This window comes from Echinops telfairi, unplaced genomic scaffold (genome assembly GCF_000313985.2).
Source record: "Echinops telfairi isolate 266 unplaced genomic scaffold, ASM31398v2 ScPeMD7_7409;HRSCAF=8447, whole genome shotgun sequence".
In the NCBI taxonomy this organism is placed as follows: Eukaryota; Metazoa; Chordata; class Mammalia; order Afrosoricida; family Tenrecidae; genus Echinops; species Echinops telfairi.
Window position 1 is genome coordinate 10142725 of NW_022111309.1, and position 22227 is coordinate 10164951.

General features: G+C 51.0%; 1 protein-coding gene across 2 annotated transcripts in view; it reads right to left on the minus strand.

Moving 5' to 3' along the window:
• Positions 1–6962: 6962 nt before the first annotated feature.
• The window catches only part of ST8SIA2 (ST8 alpha-N-acetyl-neuraminide alpha-2,8-sialyltransferase 2), an 88420-nt gene continuing 73155 nt past the window's right edge, over positions 6963–22227 (minus strand). For both annotated transcript variants that reach the window (XM_004709864.2, XM_004709863.2), the window contains one exon: positions 6963–7248. In XM_004709864.2, coding sequence (XP_004709921.1) covers positions 6963–7248 — 286 coding nt within the window. The remainder of the gene's footprint in view (positions 7249–22227) is intronic.

A 22227-nucleotide genomic window follows, 5' to 3' on the forward strand; every position in this document is an offset into this window, starting at 1 on the left:
CAGACCTATGCTTTGAGTCTGCTTTCCGTCTTCAGTCACTCACACTCAAGGACAGCAGAGCATTCCCTGGAGTGGCTTCAAGGAGACCTGCCACCCAGTAAGTTATGTGGCTTTGTGTAGCCTTTTATTTCAGTTTTATAACCTACCCGGTGTGAACACTGATTCTTGCATCAGCCCAACCCCTTCAGTGGTCTTTCCAAGGTTCTTGTGAGGTTGAAGATGCAAGTGACCCCACTCATGATAAAACCCTCTACAGGCCTTCAGGATTCGATTCAACAAACATTTATTGAGCAATTGCTGTGTGCTGGGCACCACCCCAGGTGCTCTGATGAGTAAAGATGGCAAAAACACAGTCCCTGCCCTTGAAGAGCTTACAATCTAATATGGTCATAAGACAAGTGCACAAATAACTATAATACAAGGCAGAATATGATCAGTGCCATGAGCAAGGTACAAATAAAGTGCGATGGTGGTCCGTCCGAGGGAGCGATTCCAGTGGTTGTAGATCGGGGAGGGCTTCATGAAAGATGTTGTTTTGGAGTGGGCCTTGAATGAAACAGAAGAGAGCATTCCAGGGCGTGGGAACAGTAAGACCAAAGGCACCGAAACAGCAAAACCCAGGAGACCATGCCATGGATGACAAACATTCTAGAATGACCAGCGTAGGGAATAAAGGAAGAGCAGACCCTCATTAGGCGCTATTGAATGCCAGGATGCAGACCAGACCCCATGTGTGTCAGATTAGACCGGGTGCTCCATAGAGTTTCAATGGCTGAATTTTGAGAAATAGATCCCCAGGCCTTTCATCCAAGGCACTGCTGGGTAGAATTCAATACACAGCATTTTGGTTAACAGATGTGTGTGTTAAGGGCATCAGCCATGAACCCGTGGATTTGATGGCAACTGGTCCACTCGTTAATGTCAGAACACAGACTTGGTGTGTTAGTTTGTCGCCAGTGGAACCTTTAAAGGTTTGTGAATGACTTAGGATAAAAGTGGTTATGGATGCTCAGGGTGGGTGGGAAAATATGTACACATGTGCAGAGGAAATGCGGGAGAAGAGACTGCTGAGTCTGTCCAAGGAAGAAGTAAAAGTGAGGTTCGTGCAGGTGGAGAAGAAGCAACCGCTCTAGCGCCTCAGGACGGGGTGGTTGAGTGCGTTGCAGGTGCTCCATCAGACAGAGGAAGTATGGTGGGTGAAAGGCGACAAGAGATGAGAGACGTGGCTGCAGACATGTTCAGGTTAGAGGGCTGCGCTCTGTGGTAGGGCTGATAACCATGAATCAGTCCTCTTGGAAGAGGACTTTGGTTGAGATCAGCTTGGGAGGGTATTCCTGGAAAGGTGGCTGGCTGGATCCAAAGAAAAACATGAAATTGCTGTTGGAGAGGGCAGGGATGACATGAAAGGGGGCAGAGGCAAGAGCCCTGGGAAATGTCCACCTTTCAGGGCAAGGAGAAAAGAAGAAAATCATGGTGAGATCTCCTTTGAATAGTCAGGGGAAGGGCATTGTCTAAGTTACCCAGTGCTGTTATAACAGAAGTATCACAAGTGGATAAGTTTAACATAGAGCAATCCACTTTCTCACAGTTCAGGAGGCTGGAAGTCCAAATCCAGACTGCCAACCTGGTCCTTGTCTCTTTGAAGCTTCTGCTCCTGGAATGTCTTCACGTGGGGTGACATTTCTCATTCCCATCTCTGCTTCCTTACTTGTTCATTCTCTTTTATATCTCAAAAGAGACGGACTCAACACATCCTACACTAATCTGACATCATTCATGTAACCGAGACAACTCATTCTCAAATGTAATCGTAAGTACAGGCACAGAGAGGTTAGGACTCACGACACAGAGGTTTAGGGAAACAATGCAATCCATAGTCTACCCTGTGGCCCCCCTCCCCAATCTCATGTCCTTTCCCCATGTGCGCAGCACATTTATCACATCACATCATCCCCAAAGTCTTAAATCAACTCCGAGTCTGAGTTGAATCTTCTGACTCATCAAAGATGATGATTCCATTATTCTCCAGGTGTATTCCATCCCGGGGGCAAAATTCCTTTGCATCTGCGAACCTGTAACGTCTCAATTAAAAAGCATCAGTTTCTAAGGTACAATTGTGGAACAGGCATAAGGTAGACATTTGCATTACAAAGGGCAGACATTGGTGGGAAAGAGGGATAATGGGTACCAAACAGGCCAGTAATTTACATTAACTCTCAAAGTTTGAAAATGATCCTCTCTTTTTTGCCGGGTGACTACCTAGGCAATGACCATGCCCTCCAGACTCTGGGGGTTGGCAACCTCTCTGGATTATAGGTAGAAGCCCCTTGGCCCTGGGTTTCAGCTCCACATGCAGGCCCACAGGGATGGCAATTGTTTCCTCAACGTTGGCTGGCCCCGGTCTTCTAGCCGAGATGAGTGACAACCGTACCTCCTCGGTCCCAAAAGGTTCTATGCTTTGACCTGTTGGGGATGTGGCAGCCTCCCACCCTCCGCTTTCAGTAGTAACTCAATCCTCTTGGGCAAACTGAGTAGGCGCTTTACATTCTGGAACCAAGCTGGTGAAGACAGGACTCTTTGAAACTGAGGACACTCTCGTTGTATCCTTTGGGATCCCAGAGGCCATGGTCCTCTGAGATCAAAGGAACCCTGTTTCCCACGCTCTTTGAAACCGTTCTCTGTCTCTGCCCTTCTCTGAAGATGGTTCTTTTTTCTTTTTTTTGATGGTTCTTTTCTTGTTTTGAAGGACAACAGATAGACAGACAGCATTCTTTCCGTTCCCTCTCTATGGTCATTGGGTCGACTCAGCAGTCATAGGCTTAGTCTCTCGCACAAAAGATGTAGAGCGACAACCTTGGTGAAAAGTGTAGGACATGTAACCTTGGCTTGTAACACAGGATTTTCACAATCTTTAACTTCGCACCTTTCATTTTGAAGTCCATCTCTTTGCTCTGGCATGTCACCATAGGCTGCAAAGGGAAACCATACACTACCTTTGAGAGCCTGCTGAGACAGCTCCTCGGCCGAACATCCAAGTTCTCCCTCTCACCAAACATCTGAACGTCAGACAAGTTCTTTGCCGCGGCATAAAAAGCATTGCCTTTCCTCCAGTGTTCAATCACATGGGCATCGTTTGTCTTCAAAGAGCCTTTCTCCAGAAGGCCTTTGTAGGCACCATTTTCCAAGTCTCTGCAAAGCCCTCTAGACTTCCAGTCTCTACCCATCACCCAATTCCAAATCCACTTGCCTATTTTAGGTGTCTGTCAGAGCAACACTCCGCTCTTCCAGGACTAAGTTCTGTCTTAGTGTCTAAAGCTGCTGGAGCAAATGCCACAAGTGGCTGACTTTACCACACAGAAATTCATTTTCTCATAGTTTGGAAGCTAGACATCCAAACGTAGGATCCCAACTCTGCGAGAAGGCTTGTTCTGTTGGCTCGGGAGGAGCCTGGTCTCTCATCAGCTTTTGGTCCTGAATACTCGTCTTGTGGGTTGGCATCTTCCTTCCCCCACCTCTGCTTATTCACTTGCCTGTTTTATCTTTTGTATCTCAAGAGAGGTCGATTCAGAACACGCCATATACACTTATCCTGATACATCAGAAAGACAGCCCATTTCCAAAAGGGATTACCATCAGAGGCAGAAAGGTTAGGGATTATAACACATATTTCGAGGGGGACACATTTCCATCCATAATAGGTGTTAATAAATACATCATAAATAAACATAAATAGGTAAATATAAATAAGTGATTAAGAGGAGCTGTAAAGGGAGAGAAAACCCATGTCATCCCAGGGACGAAGGGAGCAGGGATTGTCCAGCATTGGTTGGTACAGAGCCAAGCGACATGGAGAGCTTCGTGTGACAAGGGACCTTTTGATGTGGTCATATGGAGGGCACTGGGCCACTGGCCTCCAGAGCATGCCAGGCCCTGGAGCCTGGGACGAAGGAACTGGCTGTCGGGAGAAAAAGCTGCAGTAAGTGCCAGCCCCTTCTGCCCAGGTGTGGTGGTGAAAAAGGGGGGAGGGGTGTGTGAGACCCAACATGGCTGAAATGCATACGTGGTGGTGGGCACAAAGGTCTGAGGCAGCAGCAGCAGCAGCAGGAGTGAGGGTGTAAGAGAAAATGTAACTGGAAAACTCAAAAATGGGCGCCAGAGAAGGGAGGGAAGGGATGAAGCGATGTCTAGGGGAGATCTTATTTCAGATGGTTCCATTTCTTCAGAGAAGGAAAGGTTGGAGATGGGGGTCCGCTGTGGGGGTGTTGTAAAATGGAGGTCTGGGTGCATCAGGGTGAGTGGTCGTGGTGGGCATTGACGATTTGACTGGTGGGCAAGAAGAGGTGACTGAAAGGGTTGCCCAGAAATGGTGAGTGCCCAGGTAAGGCTGACCTGACCCCTTCTCATAGGATGTCTGGGGCCTTGTAATCGCAGATCAGGGTCGTAGGCACGGGCTGTGACTGTGTTGGGGCTGCCCAAAGTTGGCTGGTTGGCCTATGCTACTCCAATGGAGTTCTGAACAGGCAGGTGAGGACAGCTGGCCTTCTGCAGGTGCTGGGAGAGAGAAAGAGGGCAGAGGGCAAAGCAAGCTTCTCAGAACTCCTGCCTCAAAGCAGTCTGGCCGCACAGGACTCACTGAGCTGGGGGAGACAGCACATCGTGACTACCCCAGGCCCCCCGCTCTGCTTCAGACAGGGAATGGAGCCTGGCTTTAAGAACTCCTTCCACTCCGACTCTCATCAGTCTCACAAGCGAAGACAAAGAACTGAAAGAAACCGTGTTTTCCAAAGCACGTTGGCTCTTTACACTCCCCTGCAGGGAGGGAGGGCAGGCCTGGTAGATAGCACCTGGCATCTGGACTCTCCTCAGACTCACTACGGAATGTCCTCAAATTCAGCTCCTCAACTTCGGGGCCTTTGCTAATCCACCGAGGCTCTGCGTTGGCAATTCTATTTGTTCCCCCCACATCGCAGGCTTCAGAAACGAAATGTCTTTTAATGCCTCTGAGAGCCTCAAGATGAAAGGCCCTGGGGAAGGGTAAAAAATGGCAGTCATTATTTCCACTGCTCAGGAGTCCGGACCCCTCAGTGCCCACAGAGGCTGTTCAAGCTATTGCTTTTTAAAAATATTCGCTTTATAATGCAAATCCCCCGCGCCAGGCTTTAAGCAACGACAACAATGGAAAACAACAACAACAAAACCTGGAGATGTATCGCCGTCATCACTGCTGTGCACTGGAGCACTTGGGCGGGGATCTGGGAAATCTTCTATTCCCTCCACTCACTTCCCACCAGCCATTACTTTAGAGAAAATGCCCCGTTCTGAATTACCATTGATTAATTACGTCCGGTCTCTAGGCTTAGAAGCAGATCTTGATTACTTTTCTTTACTCTCTTCACCTTCGAGATAATGGTTTTTACTTATCTTTCCAATCGGTCTCCACACATATTTATCACGGCAGGTGATACATCGAACAGATGCAGCCAGTCAGTGCTTTTGTCTAATGCGACCTGTGACTTCAATCCCTAAGTTATTGACCTTGAGCCCAGATATCCTCGTGAGCTTGTGTCCAATATTTGGATAGTGCATTGACTTTGGGTTAAAAAAAAAAGTTTTAAAAATGAATCTTATGAGGGAAAACACGGATTTTACAGGATCCTGAAATAATTTCATCTGTGAGGGGCTTGGGGTGGGCGATGTTTGGGGTGAACATAGGAATCACTCCCTGAAGAGGTGAAGACCTTCCTGTGGGAGCTCCGTGCTGCTAGTATGACCACCAGCTAGGAGAGTGGCCGGGACATGACCGTGACACAGCCGCTGGGCTACAGAGGCCCTACAGAGGGCACAGTGCAGAAAGCAGCCAGGCAGCTGTGGGGAAATGACATTGGAAGCTGCACATGCGTGCAGGTCTCTGCTCCGGGCCTTTGTAAGGCACCCAGAGAAGCAATCGTATACATTTTAGAAAAGATGACATTTATCTTGACAGTGCCCTTTCCAGCTTTTGCCTCGGCTTCCCTGGTGGCAGAAGGGGACAGCACAGTCCCTCTGGTGACAATCTACCAGGGAAGAGGGACGTTAGCCCGTAGGGTGAAATCCCTGGGTCTCCTCCTCCTCTGCTGACTCAAGTTCTTTAAAGAACACCCCACCCAAGCACCACCACTGGGATACTCCTCAGCCTTCCCCTGGGTGGGCTGCCAACCCCTAGGAAGTGGTCTTCGTTGTTCAAAGTCACAATTTAATGTTCGGGCCCAGTATCATCTGCCTGCTCCAGCCAAGGTTCTTGGTGGTCCTTGCTAAGCCATGATAGAATTGTCCCATTGTGTTTTCTGTATCCCTCTTTCCATAGCCCGGATGCTGGCCTAGAACATATGGGTCACTGGGCATCTCCCTTGGCAATTTAACGCTCAGTTTGTAGAACGAGTCCCTCCGTGCTGACGTGGCTCTGTTTCTCGGTTTTCTTGTGCTCCTTATCCAAACTCTTACGCTCCCTCTCATCTGTGAACCATTTTAGACTGGGTCACATTTCCCCCTGGGTCTTGGCGTACCCAGAACCCACACATCCCAGAGGCTCAGGGCAGCTGACAGGTGGCTCTCCATTTATCCATTAGCCCACAGATTCTCTAACCCGGGAGGTGGTTTGTCATTCAAAGTCAAGAGACTGGCTCCATTCATCAAGTCCTGCCACCTCCAAAGATGGACTGAGTGTCAGTCCGGTTCACGTGGATCCTCCACATCTACTTCCTGTGGCTTATCTGCCTAATGCTAGATGAACACCAACACAGTTAAAAATACTCAGGTCAATATATATATGCAGGTAGATATATATCTGTATATTCTGGTCACTGTTTACACTTTAACAACGGAAACCACTAGCCTGCTGGTTCTGTTGTGCTGCCCTGACTCCCATCTGCCTAGGGTGTAGCTGGCAGGAAATGTGAGCCACTGAGTCCCACGGAGTCCCCATTTTACGTGGCCCCGTCACACTGGCCAACAGTCAGTTTCAAAGCCCCCTGCTCGTGCAGGCTCTTGAGGGCCTTGAACTCCAGGGGCATAGTGTGGGGGCTGGCCTGGGACGTGTAGCCATATTTGAGGCTGTCATAATAGTGGTACTTGACGGGATTCTGGCTCTGATCTAGTGGGAAGGGCCAGAAGCCATAGAGATCTATCTGATTGCAGAAACGTGTGGCCAGGGTATACATCAAGAGGCCAGTGGTGGGTCGCTTGATGTGGACTTTGTTGGTCAGCCAGTATCTGAAAAAGAGGTTCAAAAGAGAAAAAGGAAGAGAAAAAAAAAAAGAAAACCATCAGCTTGTCATTATCCTTTCTAGGAAAAGTATAGTTTTATCATGCCCGGCAGCCTGCCTCCTGTCAATCCAAGAACACAGGGACCAAACAAGCTGCTGGTCCCCAGCCCCCTTCCTCTAGGCAGTTAGTACTGAATTGCTATGTTGGATACTTACACACACACACACACACACACACACACACGTCACTGGATAGGAAGCCTCCCAACAGTCTGTCAACATGCACAAATGCTGAGATCGAGGCTCAGGGAGCAAGTGGCAAGACCTGACTTAGAATCAGGCCTGTGCAATCGGAAGGAGAACTCAACACACTGTTCTGTAGAGAGCCAACTGGTAAATGTGTTCGCCTTTGCGGCCATCTGGACTCCTGTTTCCTCTACTCAACTCTGCCATTGCAGCCCAGGACCGAACAATAAGAAATCCAGTTACCATCAAGCTGGCTCTCTGACCCCGCACGATGGCCTCATGTGTGTTAATGCTGACTGTGTGGAAGGAGACCACCTTTCTTTCGAGGCACCTCAGGGCTGACTTTTTTGGCTAGCGGTTGAGGTCATTAACCGTTTGCAGCATCCCAGACTCCATCTATAAAACATATGAGTCAGGCTGGATGTGGCCTACAGGTCAAGGTGAGCTGACGACCGATACGGCACCTGCTCTTGCCACCTGTCTTTCAGAGAGCCACACTGGGCTTCCCGCTGCATCCACTACAGAAGATGAATCCCTTTCATGCAATGTCTATGCCTTGTGGAAAAGACACATTCTTTACCACAAATGTCTTCGGGAGCCCTGGTGGTGTAGTGGTTACACCTTGGGCGGCAATCCACATAGTCTGCAGTTGGAAGCCACCAATGGCTCCTCTGGTGGAAGGCTGCCCCCCCCCCGCCCCCCCAAACAGCTACAGTCTCGAAAACCCACAGGGTGGATCGCTGTGAGCTCAATGGCAGTGACGTTTGTTTTTTAGGTTTCGGACATATTCCTTATCCCTGCATCTCGAGAGCAGGCCTGTCTCTTTTCTGTCCTCCAACAAGAAGCCCTGGAGTTCCCTGGATTCATTTCCCAGGGCTAGCCATAGAGGAGGGAGGTCTCAAGAAAGGAAACGGATTGCCTTGCAGTTTTGGAGCCTGGACATCTGAATTCAGGGAAAGGGGTGGGCACAGTTCTCTCGGAAGAAGAACTCTCAGAGGAAGGTCCTTCCTGGTCTCTCCCAGACTCTGGTAACCCTAGCCTTGGCTTGGAGAGGCCTCTTCACATACCTGACCTTTCTAGTCTCTTCCAGTGTCCCATCTCCCATTTCATAAGAAGACCACTCCTAGGGGATTAGGACCTACCCTGCCTCCATCTGACCTTGTCTGTGTGAACGGATAACATCCTCACAGACCTTATTTCTAAATCAGATCACACTCCAAGGTACTCGGATTAGGCCTTCATCAACACACTGATCTCTTTTTAGAGGGCAGATTCCAGACAAAAGGGTCCCTACCCCACACACGCCTACCTGACACGATGGAAACATTGACTCCCAAGCAAGCGATGGCCTGGGCCGTTTCTGAGGTGACCCCGCAGCCCAGTGAGGTGTGTGCCTTTGTAATCAAGCACATCAACTAACTTATCAACTGACACCAGGTGTCATTCACTCACGCCAGAGAGACAGAAGCATGCCAGACAAACACATATTTCCATATTTTGCTGAACGTTGAAGCTCTTTCCTATTATCCACCGCGCTTTCAGTTAAAAGACGTGGATCTCGGAAGCGAGGCCCTTAAGGTTTCCAGGAGCCCAAGCACCGGTTTGAAATCAGGAACTCACTAAACATTCTAGAGATTCAACTTTGCCCTGTGGTTTTTCAAGGAAGAAGGAACCTTTGGATGAAACAAGGTTTCAGATTCCCAATGACGTGTATAATCTCAGCACACGACACAATATTTGCTAGGTTGCTCTTGCGTGCTGTCAGTTCTGACTGATTGTGACCCTATAGTGCAGAGCAGATCAGAAGGGTTAGTGGATTTGAACTGTTAAACTTCTGGTCAGCGGTGGAGCGCTTAACTCTTAAGATTGTGGCACTGTGTCATAATATTTAATGTAATAAAGTATATTTGAGGACCCATAACTCTGCCTCCACTCTCAGCCCTAGCCCCACCCACCTGTCAGGCCTGGGTGACTAGAATCCTTCCTGCACCTTCATCAATGAAGGTTTTGGTCACAGAGGGCTAGAGTCAGCCCGGACTCTCCCCGGTGGTCTTCTACACAGTGGTCTACATGCTCCTCCTCCTACCTCTTCCAAGAAATGTCCCCACAGCAGAATTCTCCAGTTAGGAATCATCAGAGGGAGGGACAAAAGTGGAGCACAGGACAATGGCTCACTCAAGTGAACACAAACAATGGAAATGGAAACAATAGGAGTAAGTGTTTGTGGTCATGTTAGGTAGCTAGAGGCAGAAACCAGGGGTTGCTCCTCTACATGCCAAGGCTTCCCTCTCCCCCCTTAGAGGAAGTTGGAAGCCCGTAAAGGCTAGAGGGCATGCGCAATTTCAGGCCATTGAACAAGGAAGCCAGTACACCTGGGTGGGCCCAATCTAGACCAGGTGGGCTTAATTCAGCCAATGGGGTTAACCAGTACCATCGACCACGCCTCCCAGTGGTGGGCCCTAAAAAGCCAGAATTGGGAGCCCACCACCCATTTTTCCAGCTGCCCCTCAGCCTTGCCTCAGGCCTCCATGTGTGGGTGTGAAGTGCCCGAGGGTACCTGTGTAAAACCTGAAACTTCTTCTATCCTTTATAAAACTCACTTGGCCCACAAACCAGGCTTCGCTGTAAATTCTTTCTCATGGGAAACCAAGGGCTCTAGGTATTTCCCACCTGAGGACTCGAACAGCAAGCCTTCATTTCTTCCCTGCCCTGGGTTAGAACTTCCTGTGCCCATAGCCCATATTGATGGTTCAGTGGTAGAATTCCTGCCTTCCGTGCAGGAGACCTGGGTCTGGTCCCCAGCCAGTGCATGCTGTGATGTGCTGAACAGGAAGAGGAAGAAAGGCCCAGCAATCTACTTCCCAAAGTCAGCCAGTCAAAGCCCATGGATCCCCATAGTCTGGTCTACAACCAACCCTGGGCCAGGAGTCTACGAGTGTAAACCAACAGTGGAGATTCACCCTCCACATCATCCAGTCATTTCTGTGCCTTTGACTTCTGACTGCTTCAGAAAAGGTACCAATTCCCTAGAAGCTCTACCAGACCTGGCCTCTGCCTAGCTTCACCTTACTGCCACCCTGCACCCCAGTGGAATGGCTGAAGCTCCCCGAGGTCTTGAGTTGGGTCACTGAATTCTGCCTCAGTCTAGGCAGCTCTCTCTGTTCCCTGGCCCAGATGCGTCTCTAGCTAATTCTGTCGAGGCTCCAGTTGGAATGCTTAGTGGCTGTGCCCCAGGCTGTCTTCCTTTCCTCGGGACACTCCATTTCACTTGTGCCCCAGACCCTTCCCTGAACACCAAATTTGGGGTTACGAGGGTATGAGCCTCTCCCACCATGCTGGGACTCTCCGATAGTCATCTGTCCTGCCATCTGTGGGTCACCTGTCTAAGGGGTCTTCAGAACAAAGATGGCTGAATACGTGAATGGTCATCTGGGGGCTGGGCAGGAAGCGTTTTGGAACTATGGGTGTTTGTGCATTTGTGGCACAGTGTTTGTTTGTTTATTTATTTATTACATTGATCAGGTGGGGTGGGGCAGGGTTGGTCTTGAAGTAAAAGTTCCAAAGGGGAGGGACAGCTTATGGGTGGCATTTCCCACCAAGGCACTGGCTTGGCCTGGGTGAGACTTCTGCTCTTCTGCGCATGCTCCCTGTATCCACAGGCCCCATTCGGCCATAGGGAGGCAGGAGTTAAAAGGAACCCTGGGGTGTATCTGCCTTCCAAATCAGCTTCATCATTTCCCAGAAGGCAGAGTGTGTATTGAAGTATCATTTCTACATGACTGCTGCTCTCCCTTTCATGGGAATTTCCCAGCCTTTGAGTCCAGGAGAAAGATGAAGCCAAGCTGAACTTGGATGCTGAGCAAAGACCTTGGTGCAGGCCCCTCAACTGCCCTGGCCCCAGGCTGACAGGGAGCCTAGACATCGACTTCCTGCTTCAGATAAGGGAACTCTGTCTGCCACGCAGATGCTGGGAGCCACCCCCTGATGCATTCCCATGAAGTTAAAGCTGGATGCTTCCAACTGGCTGCCTGGGATCAGGGCTATCAGGTAACTAGTGCTTCTCCTGGCCACACAGAGCTCAGAGGCCCTAGGCAAGGGCTAACTTTTGGTCTGGCACATGTATTTCATGCCTCCTTCTCTCCTCTCCATACATATATACTTGACTATTTCTCTCCTTCCCTATAGTCCAACTGAGGTCTGATCCCAATTTCAGAAACTCACAGCACTTTATCGTGTCTTAGTTATTAAGTATTGCTGAAACAGAAATACCACAAGTGGATAGCTTAAACCAGGGGGTCCTCAAACTATGGCCCGCGGGCCACATGTGGCCCGCCGAGGACATTTATCTGGCCCACCGGGTGTTTGTGCCCCATTTGTTTTTTCCCTTCAAAATAAGATATGTGCATTGTGCATAGGAACTTGTTCATAGTTTTTTTCTATAGTCTGGCCCTCCAACGGGTCTGAGGGACAGTGAACTGGCCCCCTGTTAAAAAAGTTTGAGGACCCCTGGAACAAACACAAATTCATTCTCTCACAGTGTAGGAGGCCAGGAGCTTGAATTCAGGGAGCTAGCGCTAGGGGTAGGATCTCTCTCTGTTGTCTTGGCTTACTAGTAAAGTCCGCGTCTCATTTCAGCATCTTGTGTTCCCAATGTTCCTTGGAAATCTCCATCTGTCTTGGCATCGGTCTTCTACTGGGTCTAGGAGGTTCCCAGCATAGGGACTATGGGTCTAAGGATACTGGCTCTTCTTTCTGGGTAAGGTGATACTCATCCACCACCCCTACCTTCACCCTCCACTCCCCCAAACTGGCTTAATTCTCTGTCCTAATCTTTTGTAAGATAAAAGGTAATGCAGGCCACACCCAGGGAAACTCCCTTCAGATCAGATCAGGGCTAAGTCACTCAATCACACTTCGATCACCATATAACTGCCCCGTCACTGAGAATCATGACTCAGCTACGTTGCCTCATATTTGAGGAGGGATAAAATTCAATCCATTACAGTGCCCACCAAAGTACCTAATCTTATACCTACACACCAGAGAAAGGTTCAAGAATGGGTGAAGGCCCCCTCCTCCCCACCACCCCCCACCCCGCCCCCCAGGGCTCCCCTGCAAGCCTTTTGAGTCCAAGACAATGTTGTTTCTCGAAAGGGTGCAACCACAACAGTTATATGGGTAGTGAGAGAACGTAGCTAGTCAAATGTGATTGTACTAGGGCTATCTCATGTCACCCTCTGTTTACTCACTAGCTAATATATATGACGTTAAGGCGTCCTGTCCTGGTTAAGGTGAAGTGGGTTAAGCAGCAGCGGGGTGCTAAACGTACGGTGGGAGGTTCAACCTCACTGACTGCTGAGTGATAAAGATGAGGTTATCTGCTCCCTTCAAGATGCACCGTCTCGGGCATTGCTCCCAGGAGCAGTTCTACTTTGTTCTGTGAGGCCATGGTGCATTGCGAGGGACTAGACGGCACTGAATCTGTGACTCTGTGGGATCGGTGCTGGCTGATGATGGGGGCTGGGCGGATAATGGCTCTTCCTTAAACGACCTCTGCTCTCTGTGGTCAATGGCACAATGAGGGGCTTGGAAGGAGCCTCTGGAGTAAAAGGAAGAGGAGCAAAGGGGATGAATCTGCTCCTAGAGAAATCTGTATCCCCCTTCCCCCCAAGACAGCCTTTGTACGTGCTCATCCAGCTTGGCTTAAACACCTCACTGGTCCATCACAGTTTTAGGTCTAACTCAATGGCAGGTTCATGAACAGATTCTTTCTGGTTTGGCCCCCTGCTGGGGATTTGCATTCCCATCCCATATATACCCAGTCAGACTCTCCTTTGAACAAGATCCCCAGCCATGACTAACAAGTGGATTCTAATGAGATAGGATGGGGAGTAGATGTAGGCCTCCCAGACCTACATTGGCTATTTTCTTTTGCTCCATTTGACTGAGGTAGGCTGGGCCGGGAGGGAGTTGGCTGATGTCACTTGGGGTCATGTGCACCCCCGGCCCCATGGAGCTCAGCATTAGAACATCCGACTGACAGTCACTCACAGAGCCAATCTGAGCCCTCACCCTGGCCAGATGCCATATCAGGGATTTGTGGTTGCCTATTTTCTGGTAGTAAGACCTGAGCAAGAGAAGGCTTTCCGAAATGTATATTTTTTCCCTCAGTACATCAACCCTCTGCCTGGAGAGGGGGCGAAAACAATGGAATCAGTGGTGAAAATCCAAGTAGCCCACTGATGTGTCTGAGAATTTCACAGTCATGTGCTGTTCTGTCCCTGATACCCATGTCCCTTTAGTAAGCTCTCTTCCCACTCCATCCAGACCAAGCAGACAAAGCACACCTTCCTCTTCTTCACCCTCCTCCCTCCCTCAGACTGAATATTCCCCTCGGCCCGTCTTGAAAGCAACTCTGATGGGCTAGTAGGGTCCACCGCGGGCTGCTAACTGCAAGGTCAGCACTTCAAACCCACCCGCTACTCCTTGGCAGAAAAATGAAATGTCTGCTCCTATAAAGAGTCACACTCTCAGAAAACCACAAGGGCAGTTCCACTTTGTCCTCCACGGTCATTACAAATTGGAATCAGCAGAATGGCAGTGGGCTTGGTTTTGAACCTGTCACGAGAAGTCCCTGCACGGCTAACCACCAAATTGATGGGTCATGGCTATTGGAAGTGCCATGGACAGGCCACCTGGCCTATCTACTTCTAAAAATGAAAATCAGCCTTTGAAAACCCAGTTCCGCTCTGACACGTGGGTCACCGGGAGTCAGACCGGACTCGACACCAATTGTTTTTGTGGATGTCATTTCTCATTGGGTTTTGTTTCTCCTTCCTTCGTTGTGTCTCTCCACCTGGGCTGATAATCCATTCCTGTGTGTATTGGTCACCTACAGAAACCTGCATGGCGATCTCTGAGAGAGCAGGGACATGCCTTCCCTGTTGCCCACACAGTGATGCCCAGGAAATATTCATGCACTCCCCTGTGCCCCCCCAACTTCCCTTGACCTTAGACCGGGCTCAGGTGACCAGTCCTGGCCAACAGGACCTGATGGGAACTGTGTCGCTCTGCGTCCATGTTCTTTCAAGGTATCCCCTCCCACTTTCTTTGCTGCCTTCAGGAACTTCAAAGCCACAGGCTATGGTGGTGCTCAAGATGGAAGGCTCTTAGACCCCCAAGTCATGGGCTGGAAGACAGCCCCCCTCCATCCGCCCTGGACTTTGCCAGAGTGAGAGATGAGCCACTGGGGGGATGGCAGCGTCGGATATCATGGTACAGCCTGGAGTGAATGCTCCCCACGCACCCTGTGTGCAGTTAGTGCTTGATTCCAACAGGACGGACAAATGGACACTAGGCGAAAAGAACAAAGGGAAGCGCACCCGTGGGTGTGGCCGGCTGACGGGAATAGAAACCGCCAGCCTATCACATTGGTGCCAGGCTTCCCACCCAGCACCGCTAACTGGGAAAGGTGTTCGCAGCAAAGAGGCCCCGGGAGGAAACTGGAGCCCCGTGGTGTGGAGGGACCCACTTCATTTCCTCTTCTGCCTCCTCGGGTGAACAAGACCCCCTGAGCGATGTGTGACAGGGACACAGGGGCACCGGTTAATGAGCAGCTTGTAATAGAAGCTGACTGAGTTAGGCAGGAACAAATCACTCTCGAGTTCCTTTGTATCTCCTCGGTCACGCTGGCCAATTTAGACACAGTGTACGTGGCCGACCTGCCGACGGTTTCTTTCCTTAGGATAACAGCTGGGTGTTAAGACACAAACTAATTAATTCTGCCTTCCCAAAGGAGGTTAGCTGGTGCACCCGGGATGTGGGGTGGACGACGCACCTTTAATATCCCAGGCCTGCGATTTTAATTAGGAGGCAAAATCAGCTGCTTTAAGAAGGCAGTAATTATTTTCCAAATTGGCTACCCCAATTGTCGTGGCGGTTAAGCACCCTATTTTATGAACCCCGACAGCAATAAATGAGTCTGGCCAAAATGGTCCCCCAAGTACCTTCCCCCCTACTTGTTGGATTCCTGGGCTCTGGGCTCCACAAGGACAGTGGCGCCTCCGGCTGGAAAAGGGGGAAAGGGGGTCTTTTCTGAAGACACTGGAAAGTGCTTTGTGGAGGGAGCTAGCGCACATGGCCTTGAGGAGCAAGGATGGAGCAAAGCTGGTGGCAGAAACCCCTGCCTTCCCCTCCCCCAATAGCCCCCTGCCATCCACACCAGCCGCTTCAGCCCAGACCCAGGGGGTGCTCCTGGGCCAGGGGGAGGTGCACAGCCCACTTCTGTCCCTCCTTTGGAAGCACTGTTTAGGGTTCTGGTGGCCTGGCCTCTCGGGATGGAAAGATAGGGGTTTGGGCGCAGAATTCTGGGCTGAAATGCACAGCACATCCAGCTGAGGGAATCCTCAAGGCAGATTCTTAGTCTCCAGACTTCCTCAGTGCTCTCCCCCCAAGCCAGCCGGGTGATTGCAGAGCTACCCAGGCCGCTGTAAGCCCTCCCAGGATTCCTGATGACCATGAGAAAGAAGGCTCGAGGCCTGGGCCCGCAGAGTCTCACCTCCCGCTGTGCACTGCCACTGACCCAGGAAGTTCTTTCCCTTCTTCCAGGATACCGCCACCTCCCCCAAGCTCCTGACTACCAGCTCCTTCTTACGAGCTCAGTGTCCATGCCACTGCCTCCAGGAAGCCTGCCTGGATCACCCTGGGTGGTTTTGGGCCCTACAGGCATATGACATATACTATTACAGTATATGTCATGCTACATTATAATGTCTTGTTGGTTTGTCTTCCTCCTTCCCTACAATTTAAAATGCTCTGAGAAGGGAACTGGACTTCCTGCTTCTTAGCCAGAACATCATCTCCGAGCCCAGGAGGGCCTGGGGCTAAAGAGGGTTTCCCACAGATCTGTAGTTTATGAAGCAGTGCATGAGAACTGGGAAGCAGAGGCCAGGGTGGGTTCCCGAACTTTGTCAGAACAGATGAGTGAGCCCAGGCTCAAGGTAGACATTTGGAATCAGCCACTAGGTCCACCCATCTGAAAGCCAGGGCAACAGCAGCCCAAGAAAGTAAGTTCCCCAAAGAAAGGAGTGATGCTGAGTACTCCAGGGGGGTCCCCATTACAGGGAGCCAGGCCATGAGATGAGAGACAGCAGCTCTCTCTCTAGAGCCCCCAGCAAGACCATTTCTTGGGGGGTTTAAAAGCTCTAAAATTTACATTGATGTCACTGCAAACAGGAAAAAAACATTTTAAAAAAAGCAAACAAAAACATTTGCTCTCATTCATAATTAAAGAGTCCCATTTCAGACAACGAGATGTAGCTTTTCACTGGCTTGGGAGAAAAGAACATGTGTATCATACCTCCTGTTGGTGTGGCTTCGGGGAAATGCGCATATGCGATAGATCATAGGTGTGAGCGTCAGTCTGCACCCACTGCTTATGGAAGGCACTTCGGCATATTATCAAAATGAACCATGCATGTTACTGCCTTCCCTTTCAGCTACTGTGCTTAAAGCAAGTCTTGTGGTTGTTCCGGACGCAGGGTTGCTTTCCATTCGGCGCAACTCCGTGTGACAGGACAGCTTTCCACACAGGGCTTTCTCCATCATCATCTTTACGGACACCCATCACCAGGGCTTCTCCCCAGGGGTCAGGTGGGTGAGCAAAGGGGCGCTCACCATATGCCACCCTCGGCTCCCTGCAGCAAACCCAGACATGCTCCTATGTTAGCATGTCTCAGTACAAGGGTGTGCCCTGCAGCCAATGAACAGAAACTGAGATGCCCACCAGGGGCTTCAGAGACCATCGCTCATGGTGCAAACGGATGGCCGAGTGCGGCAAGCTGGGAAGGAGGACAGGGAGGCACGAGCCCATTGGAGAATAACCCCCAGAATGAAGTGAGGTGCAGTGATTAAAGCAGGTCCCTTTCTGGGTTGACAGGGACTCTTCTGGAAGGATGCACATGTAGGAACCCCAGTTTAAAGGGTCAGGAAGGACCACGGGTCCAGATGGTTCTTTTTAATATGCACACTGCTTTTGGTGGTTATTTTAAAGGGAGACGCAGCAGTTTGTTCAAGGAAGCCAGTACCTGCAGCTCGGGGTGCGTGAATGCCACAGATCCGCTGCCTTCCCTTCCCACACAGCACCACCGGCGAACACCCTTTGACCCACTACCTCTCCTTCCATTTCAGGGACCCCAGACTCAAAGCGGAGACTGGTGGCCTAGGGACACTCTTGGATGGTGGCAGGCAAGTCTAGGAGGGACCCCCTTCAGTCGGTGGGGATCACTGTTTATTTTCTGCACGGTGACAACCCTTCCCGCCTGGGCCTGCGGTCTGCCCTCGGGGTTCTGCTCACTACTGACAGATGGAGGGCCTGCTCTGCCAATTTGCTGTGCCCCATCCTCACCTCCGTACCTGCCCAGCCTGGCAGAGACGCGAGCTGCATCAGGGTCGTCCTGAGGCCCAGGTGTCTATCAAATACCAATTCTCGGTCTGCTCACCACAAAGCCTGTAGGCTGCTTGGCTGGCTGGGCCCGGGAGCACCTTCCCGGCTGACGGGCCACCTTCTCCATGGGGGTCAGCCTCCCCCATTGTTCTAATTGAAGGAGAGCATCTACTACCAGCTGCCATGATGTTTTCTGGCTCCCTGCGCCCACACTCAATGGCCTCAGTGCCTGTCTCTTCCCCTCTGTTGCTTCCCTCCCTTGCCAATAGCCAGTTAGGGCATGGCGCCACTCTGCAGCGGGCCCCGGGGAAGCCACTTGGGCCAGGGCAGGGACCAGAGCCCACCTTGCTGGCACTGGAGGCCAGGTCCTGCTAGCTACTGGTGAGCGCGGGAGGGCAGGCCAGCTGCCCACGGCTTCCGTTCCTCGTTCCCTGGCTCCCTCCAACGACTTGAGACACCAACTTCTCAGAGGGACAGCGATGTTGAAAGTACCTGTGGGTCAGAGAAACCCGCCTGGCACAGACATCAGGGACCAGAGAAGCACAAAGGGAGGAGAGGGGCCATCCAACCCAACGTCTCTGTGACGTGGATTTCCATCTCCACCTCCCCAGGAAGGGCCACTCGTTGACTCCTGGATTCCTCCAAAGCTGCTGAGCTCACTGGCTCTCAACGGCCTCGATTTGGTGGAACTACCCTCACCATTTCCAGAGGACAATTCTGCATGGCCTCCCCTCTCAGGCCTGTCCCGGGTCAAGTCCTCAAGCCACTCCAGGGTTGTTACGAGTTGCCATCCAGTCAGCCCTGACTCAGGGGGACCCCACACGGTGGCAGGAACCACTGCCAAGTGGCCATGGTCAGATGCACATCTGCCTGCTGTGAGCCAGGCGGTTGTCACTGGCTGCTTTTACGAGTAGATTGCCAGGACTTTCCTCCTAGTGCTTCTTAGTGCATCGGCTGGCAGGTAAACATCTGTACTTCTCTGCCCAGCGTAGTCCCTGTCTGGTCAGGAGGTTCTCCACATGGGGATATGACCAGGTCGAGACAACAAGGCCATCACTGACATCCAGCAGAACACGTGACTGTTCGCTGTGCGCTCAGGCCGCTCACTGTGTCCTTGTGAGTAGCCACACTCCCGCTCATCTCTCTGGCCTTGGACAATCGCTTTGAACTCAAGTGCAGAAGCTTGCGCTTGCCACCGTAAGCTACTTCCTCTTAGCTTGATGGTGGTGTTGCAGCCAGTCACAAGAAAGGTCTATTCGCTCTGCCACTCCAAATAATCATTCTCTTCCCCCAAAGGCGTGAAACTAGCTCACTTCAACTACTATGGCGCGCCGACACCAGGGATCCTTCTGGCAGCGCTACAAGAAGGGGGCAGGGAGGAGTGCGGAGCCCTCCTAAGCCTTTCCCTGCCCCCTCTTCCTTTGATGCACTCAGACCCTACTTCAGCAGGGTGACCACTTCCAGGCAGCTGTGCTCCCTGCGCTCCGCATCCAGAAGGGATTGCGCGTGCGCGTTCTTGCGGGCAGCAGGGGCTGGGCGTGAGAGTCAGCGAGTGGGCTTCATTTCTGGTTCTGGCCCGAGGACCTCCGACAGATCACTTAACTAGACCGATCAGGAAGTTCCTCGTTTCCAAAAGTTTCTTCCCCAGCCATTTTACAAGTAAATGGTTTATTGGGCAAAAGATTTACCATTTTTCTTTTTTACAAAAAGAAAGTGAGATTGTTCTGCAAACCATAATCCAAGACAGCGTGAACCCTTTCTCTCAACAGAGAGGATGCCCGCCTCCAACCGACAGGGCTCCTTGGCCCCATGGAAAGAGAGGGTCAGGGACAGAAATCCACCCTGGCATGCCCACAGCCTCTCCTCCAACCTTCTCTCAGGTGCTCTTTCCTCCCTGCAAAGGGAGCTATTACAACCTCGATATTAGCAGCCCGTTTGTTTAATGCTATTTTGACAGGTGAAAGTGAGTCGATTATAGCTGGAAATAGCTCTGGCTTCCACGACTCCTTCCAGGTGGTTGCCCATTTTCCATGCAAGACACCTTTTCTCTCTTTACCAAAGGACAGCCTTTCCAGTCCTCTTATCCCCTCTGGCCCCCAAACCACCTAGGGAAAAACAAGATGTGTAGCATGGAGTCAAAGTCCGTGGGGTCAGAGCTGCTGCCTCAGATCCACTCTGGGCAGGGGGTGACACAGGAGGATACCAGCGGAGGCGCCCATAGGTCACTCTCCAGAGCAAGGCATGCGGCCCCATCCCCAGGAGTGTGGCTGCCTCTTCACAGACCTTTCTCTGGGTCTCTCTTGTGGACAATGGCTTCTTGTGTCAGCACCCACCTCCACGAGACCAGTGCTGGCCACACGAGCCACCTTGATGGTGGGTGGTTCGAAGGGCATTCCAGGGTCTCACTGACTTCTGTCAGGGCACAGCAAAGGGCACTTCATTGTAGAGTTTATACCCTGGGTGCCTGGGCGGAGCAAAGCTATGGTCAGCTGTGTGGTTCTAAGAGCAAAAGGGTGCAGGGTCTGACTAGCATGGAAGGTCAGGAGTGTCTTTGTTAACAGATGTCCCGCAGTTCATGGGCTGAAGGAAGGACTCGCTCGTTTATGACCCCAAACCTCTGTGGGCTTCTCCAGCTTCCCCTCGCTCCCCATCCTCTCAGGTGCTCCCACTCCAGTCTTAAGGGTCATCTTGAATTCTCCCCCTATCACTCATACCTCAAGTAGAAAGCATCAGCAACCCCTGCTGCCCCGTCTTTAACTAGTATAGCAAACCTGCTGAAACCACGGCCTCCCCTGCCACCATTCTTGTTGAATCATTCATGACTACGCCTTAGCTCGAGAACTGCACCCGCTTCCCAACCAGTGCCCCGAGGTCCACTCTCGCCCCCTGTGGTCTCTTCTCCACACAATGGCTCCAGGGCTCTTCCTGAGGCCCCAGTCAATCTTGCCGCTCCCCTCCACGGTTGCTCCTGGAGCCTGAAGAACACGGGACCACTTATCTTGCTGACATCATCCCCTGGCCCTTTGTCACTTGGCTTTTGCTGCACTGTGCACACACTTCTCCTGCCTCAGAGCCTGCCTGTGTGGGATTCCCTTGACCCGGACACTTCTACTCCCAGACTGTTGAATGGCTGGGGCTCTCTCACAAACATCTTTCTAGAGAAGTGCTTGCTGAGAGCATTAGCTAAAAGTATCCTCTTGACTTGATTGCCTATCATTCATCTCCCCCACCACCACCACCACCCCATAGTGGAGGCACGTAGGGCTTTCTTTCACTCCCGACTGCAGCAAATCCTGGCACAGAGTAAGCACTCGAAGAATGCTTGTTGAAGGAATTGGTTGAGGTTGTAGACATGTTGTAAACACGAGGTTATAAACATGTTATCAACACATTCTCATCTCACTTAAAAGTGAGTTTTATGCGCCGCCCCCCCACCCTCCTGATTCAGGGCCAACTTGGTGACTTGCTGGGCAATAGATTATGGCAGAAATGGCACTACGTGGCCTTAAAAGGTGATACAACTTCCACCTCCGTTTCTGGCATACTTGTGCTGAAGCCTGAGTCTCATACGTAGTCTGACTACCCTAAAGCCACCAGGCAGTGAGGAAGTGCAATCTAGCTCATACAGAGACACCACACGGAGAAGCCGGGAGATGCACGTAGGTGATAGACCCTAAGCCAGGACCATCCTGCTGGGCCCATCTGAGAGTTTAGACCATGGGTTCCCCCAAATTAATTTGGCCTTCTACCCCCCTTTCAGAAATGAAACAAAACAAAAAATCCCAAATTACTCAGCACTCCCCACGGCAATGAAAAGTTTTACACTGTAGCCCATAATCCAGGATAAAGTGTAGATAGGTGCTTTTTCAGGCCCCTGGTACCGTTCCAGCCTCCCCCAAGAAGTGGTATCCCCGACCATGGGAAACACTGTTTCAGACCAACAGAAATTGGGAGAAGTAGTAAAATAATTGGTGTTTTTATAAGTCCCTAAATTTTGAAGTCATTTAACGCCACTGCAATAGAATGGAATCATGTTTACTATCCCACTGTTCTCGGAGATGGCCGCTGTGGACTATCCCACTGTTCTCGGAGATGGCCGCTGTGGACTATCCCACTGTTCTCGGAGATGGCCGCTGTGGAGGGAGGAGGACTTTAGACACAAAGCAGAGCCCAGCAGATCCGCCTTCAGAGAGCGAGCCCTGAGCCCTGTCCTCAAGATGAGAACCGCATGGAGTGGCTTGGTGCTAAAGATGATGCTGCTGCCGGCCTTCCCTGGCATCTTTTTTTTTTTTTTTT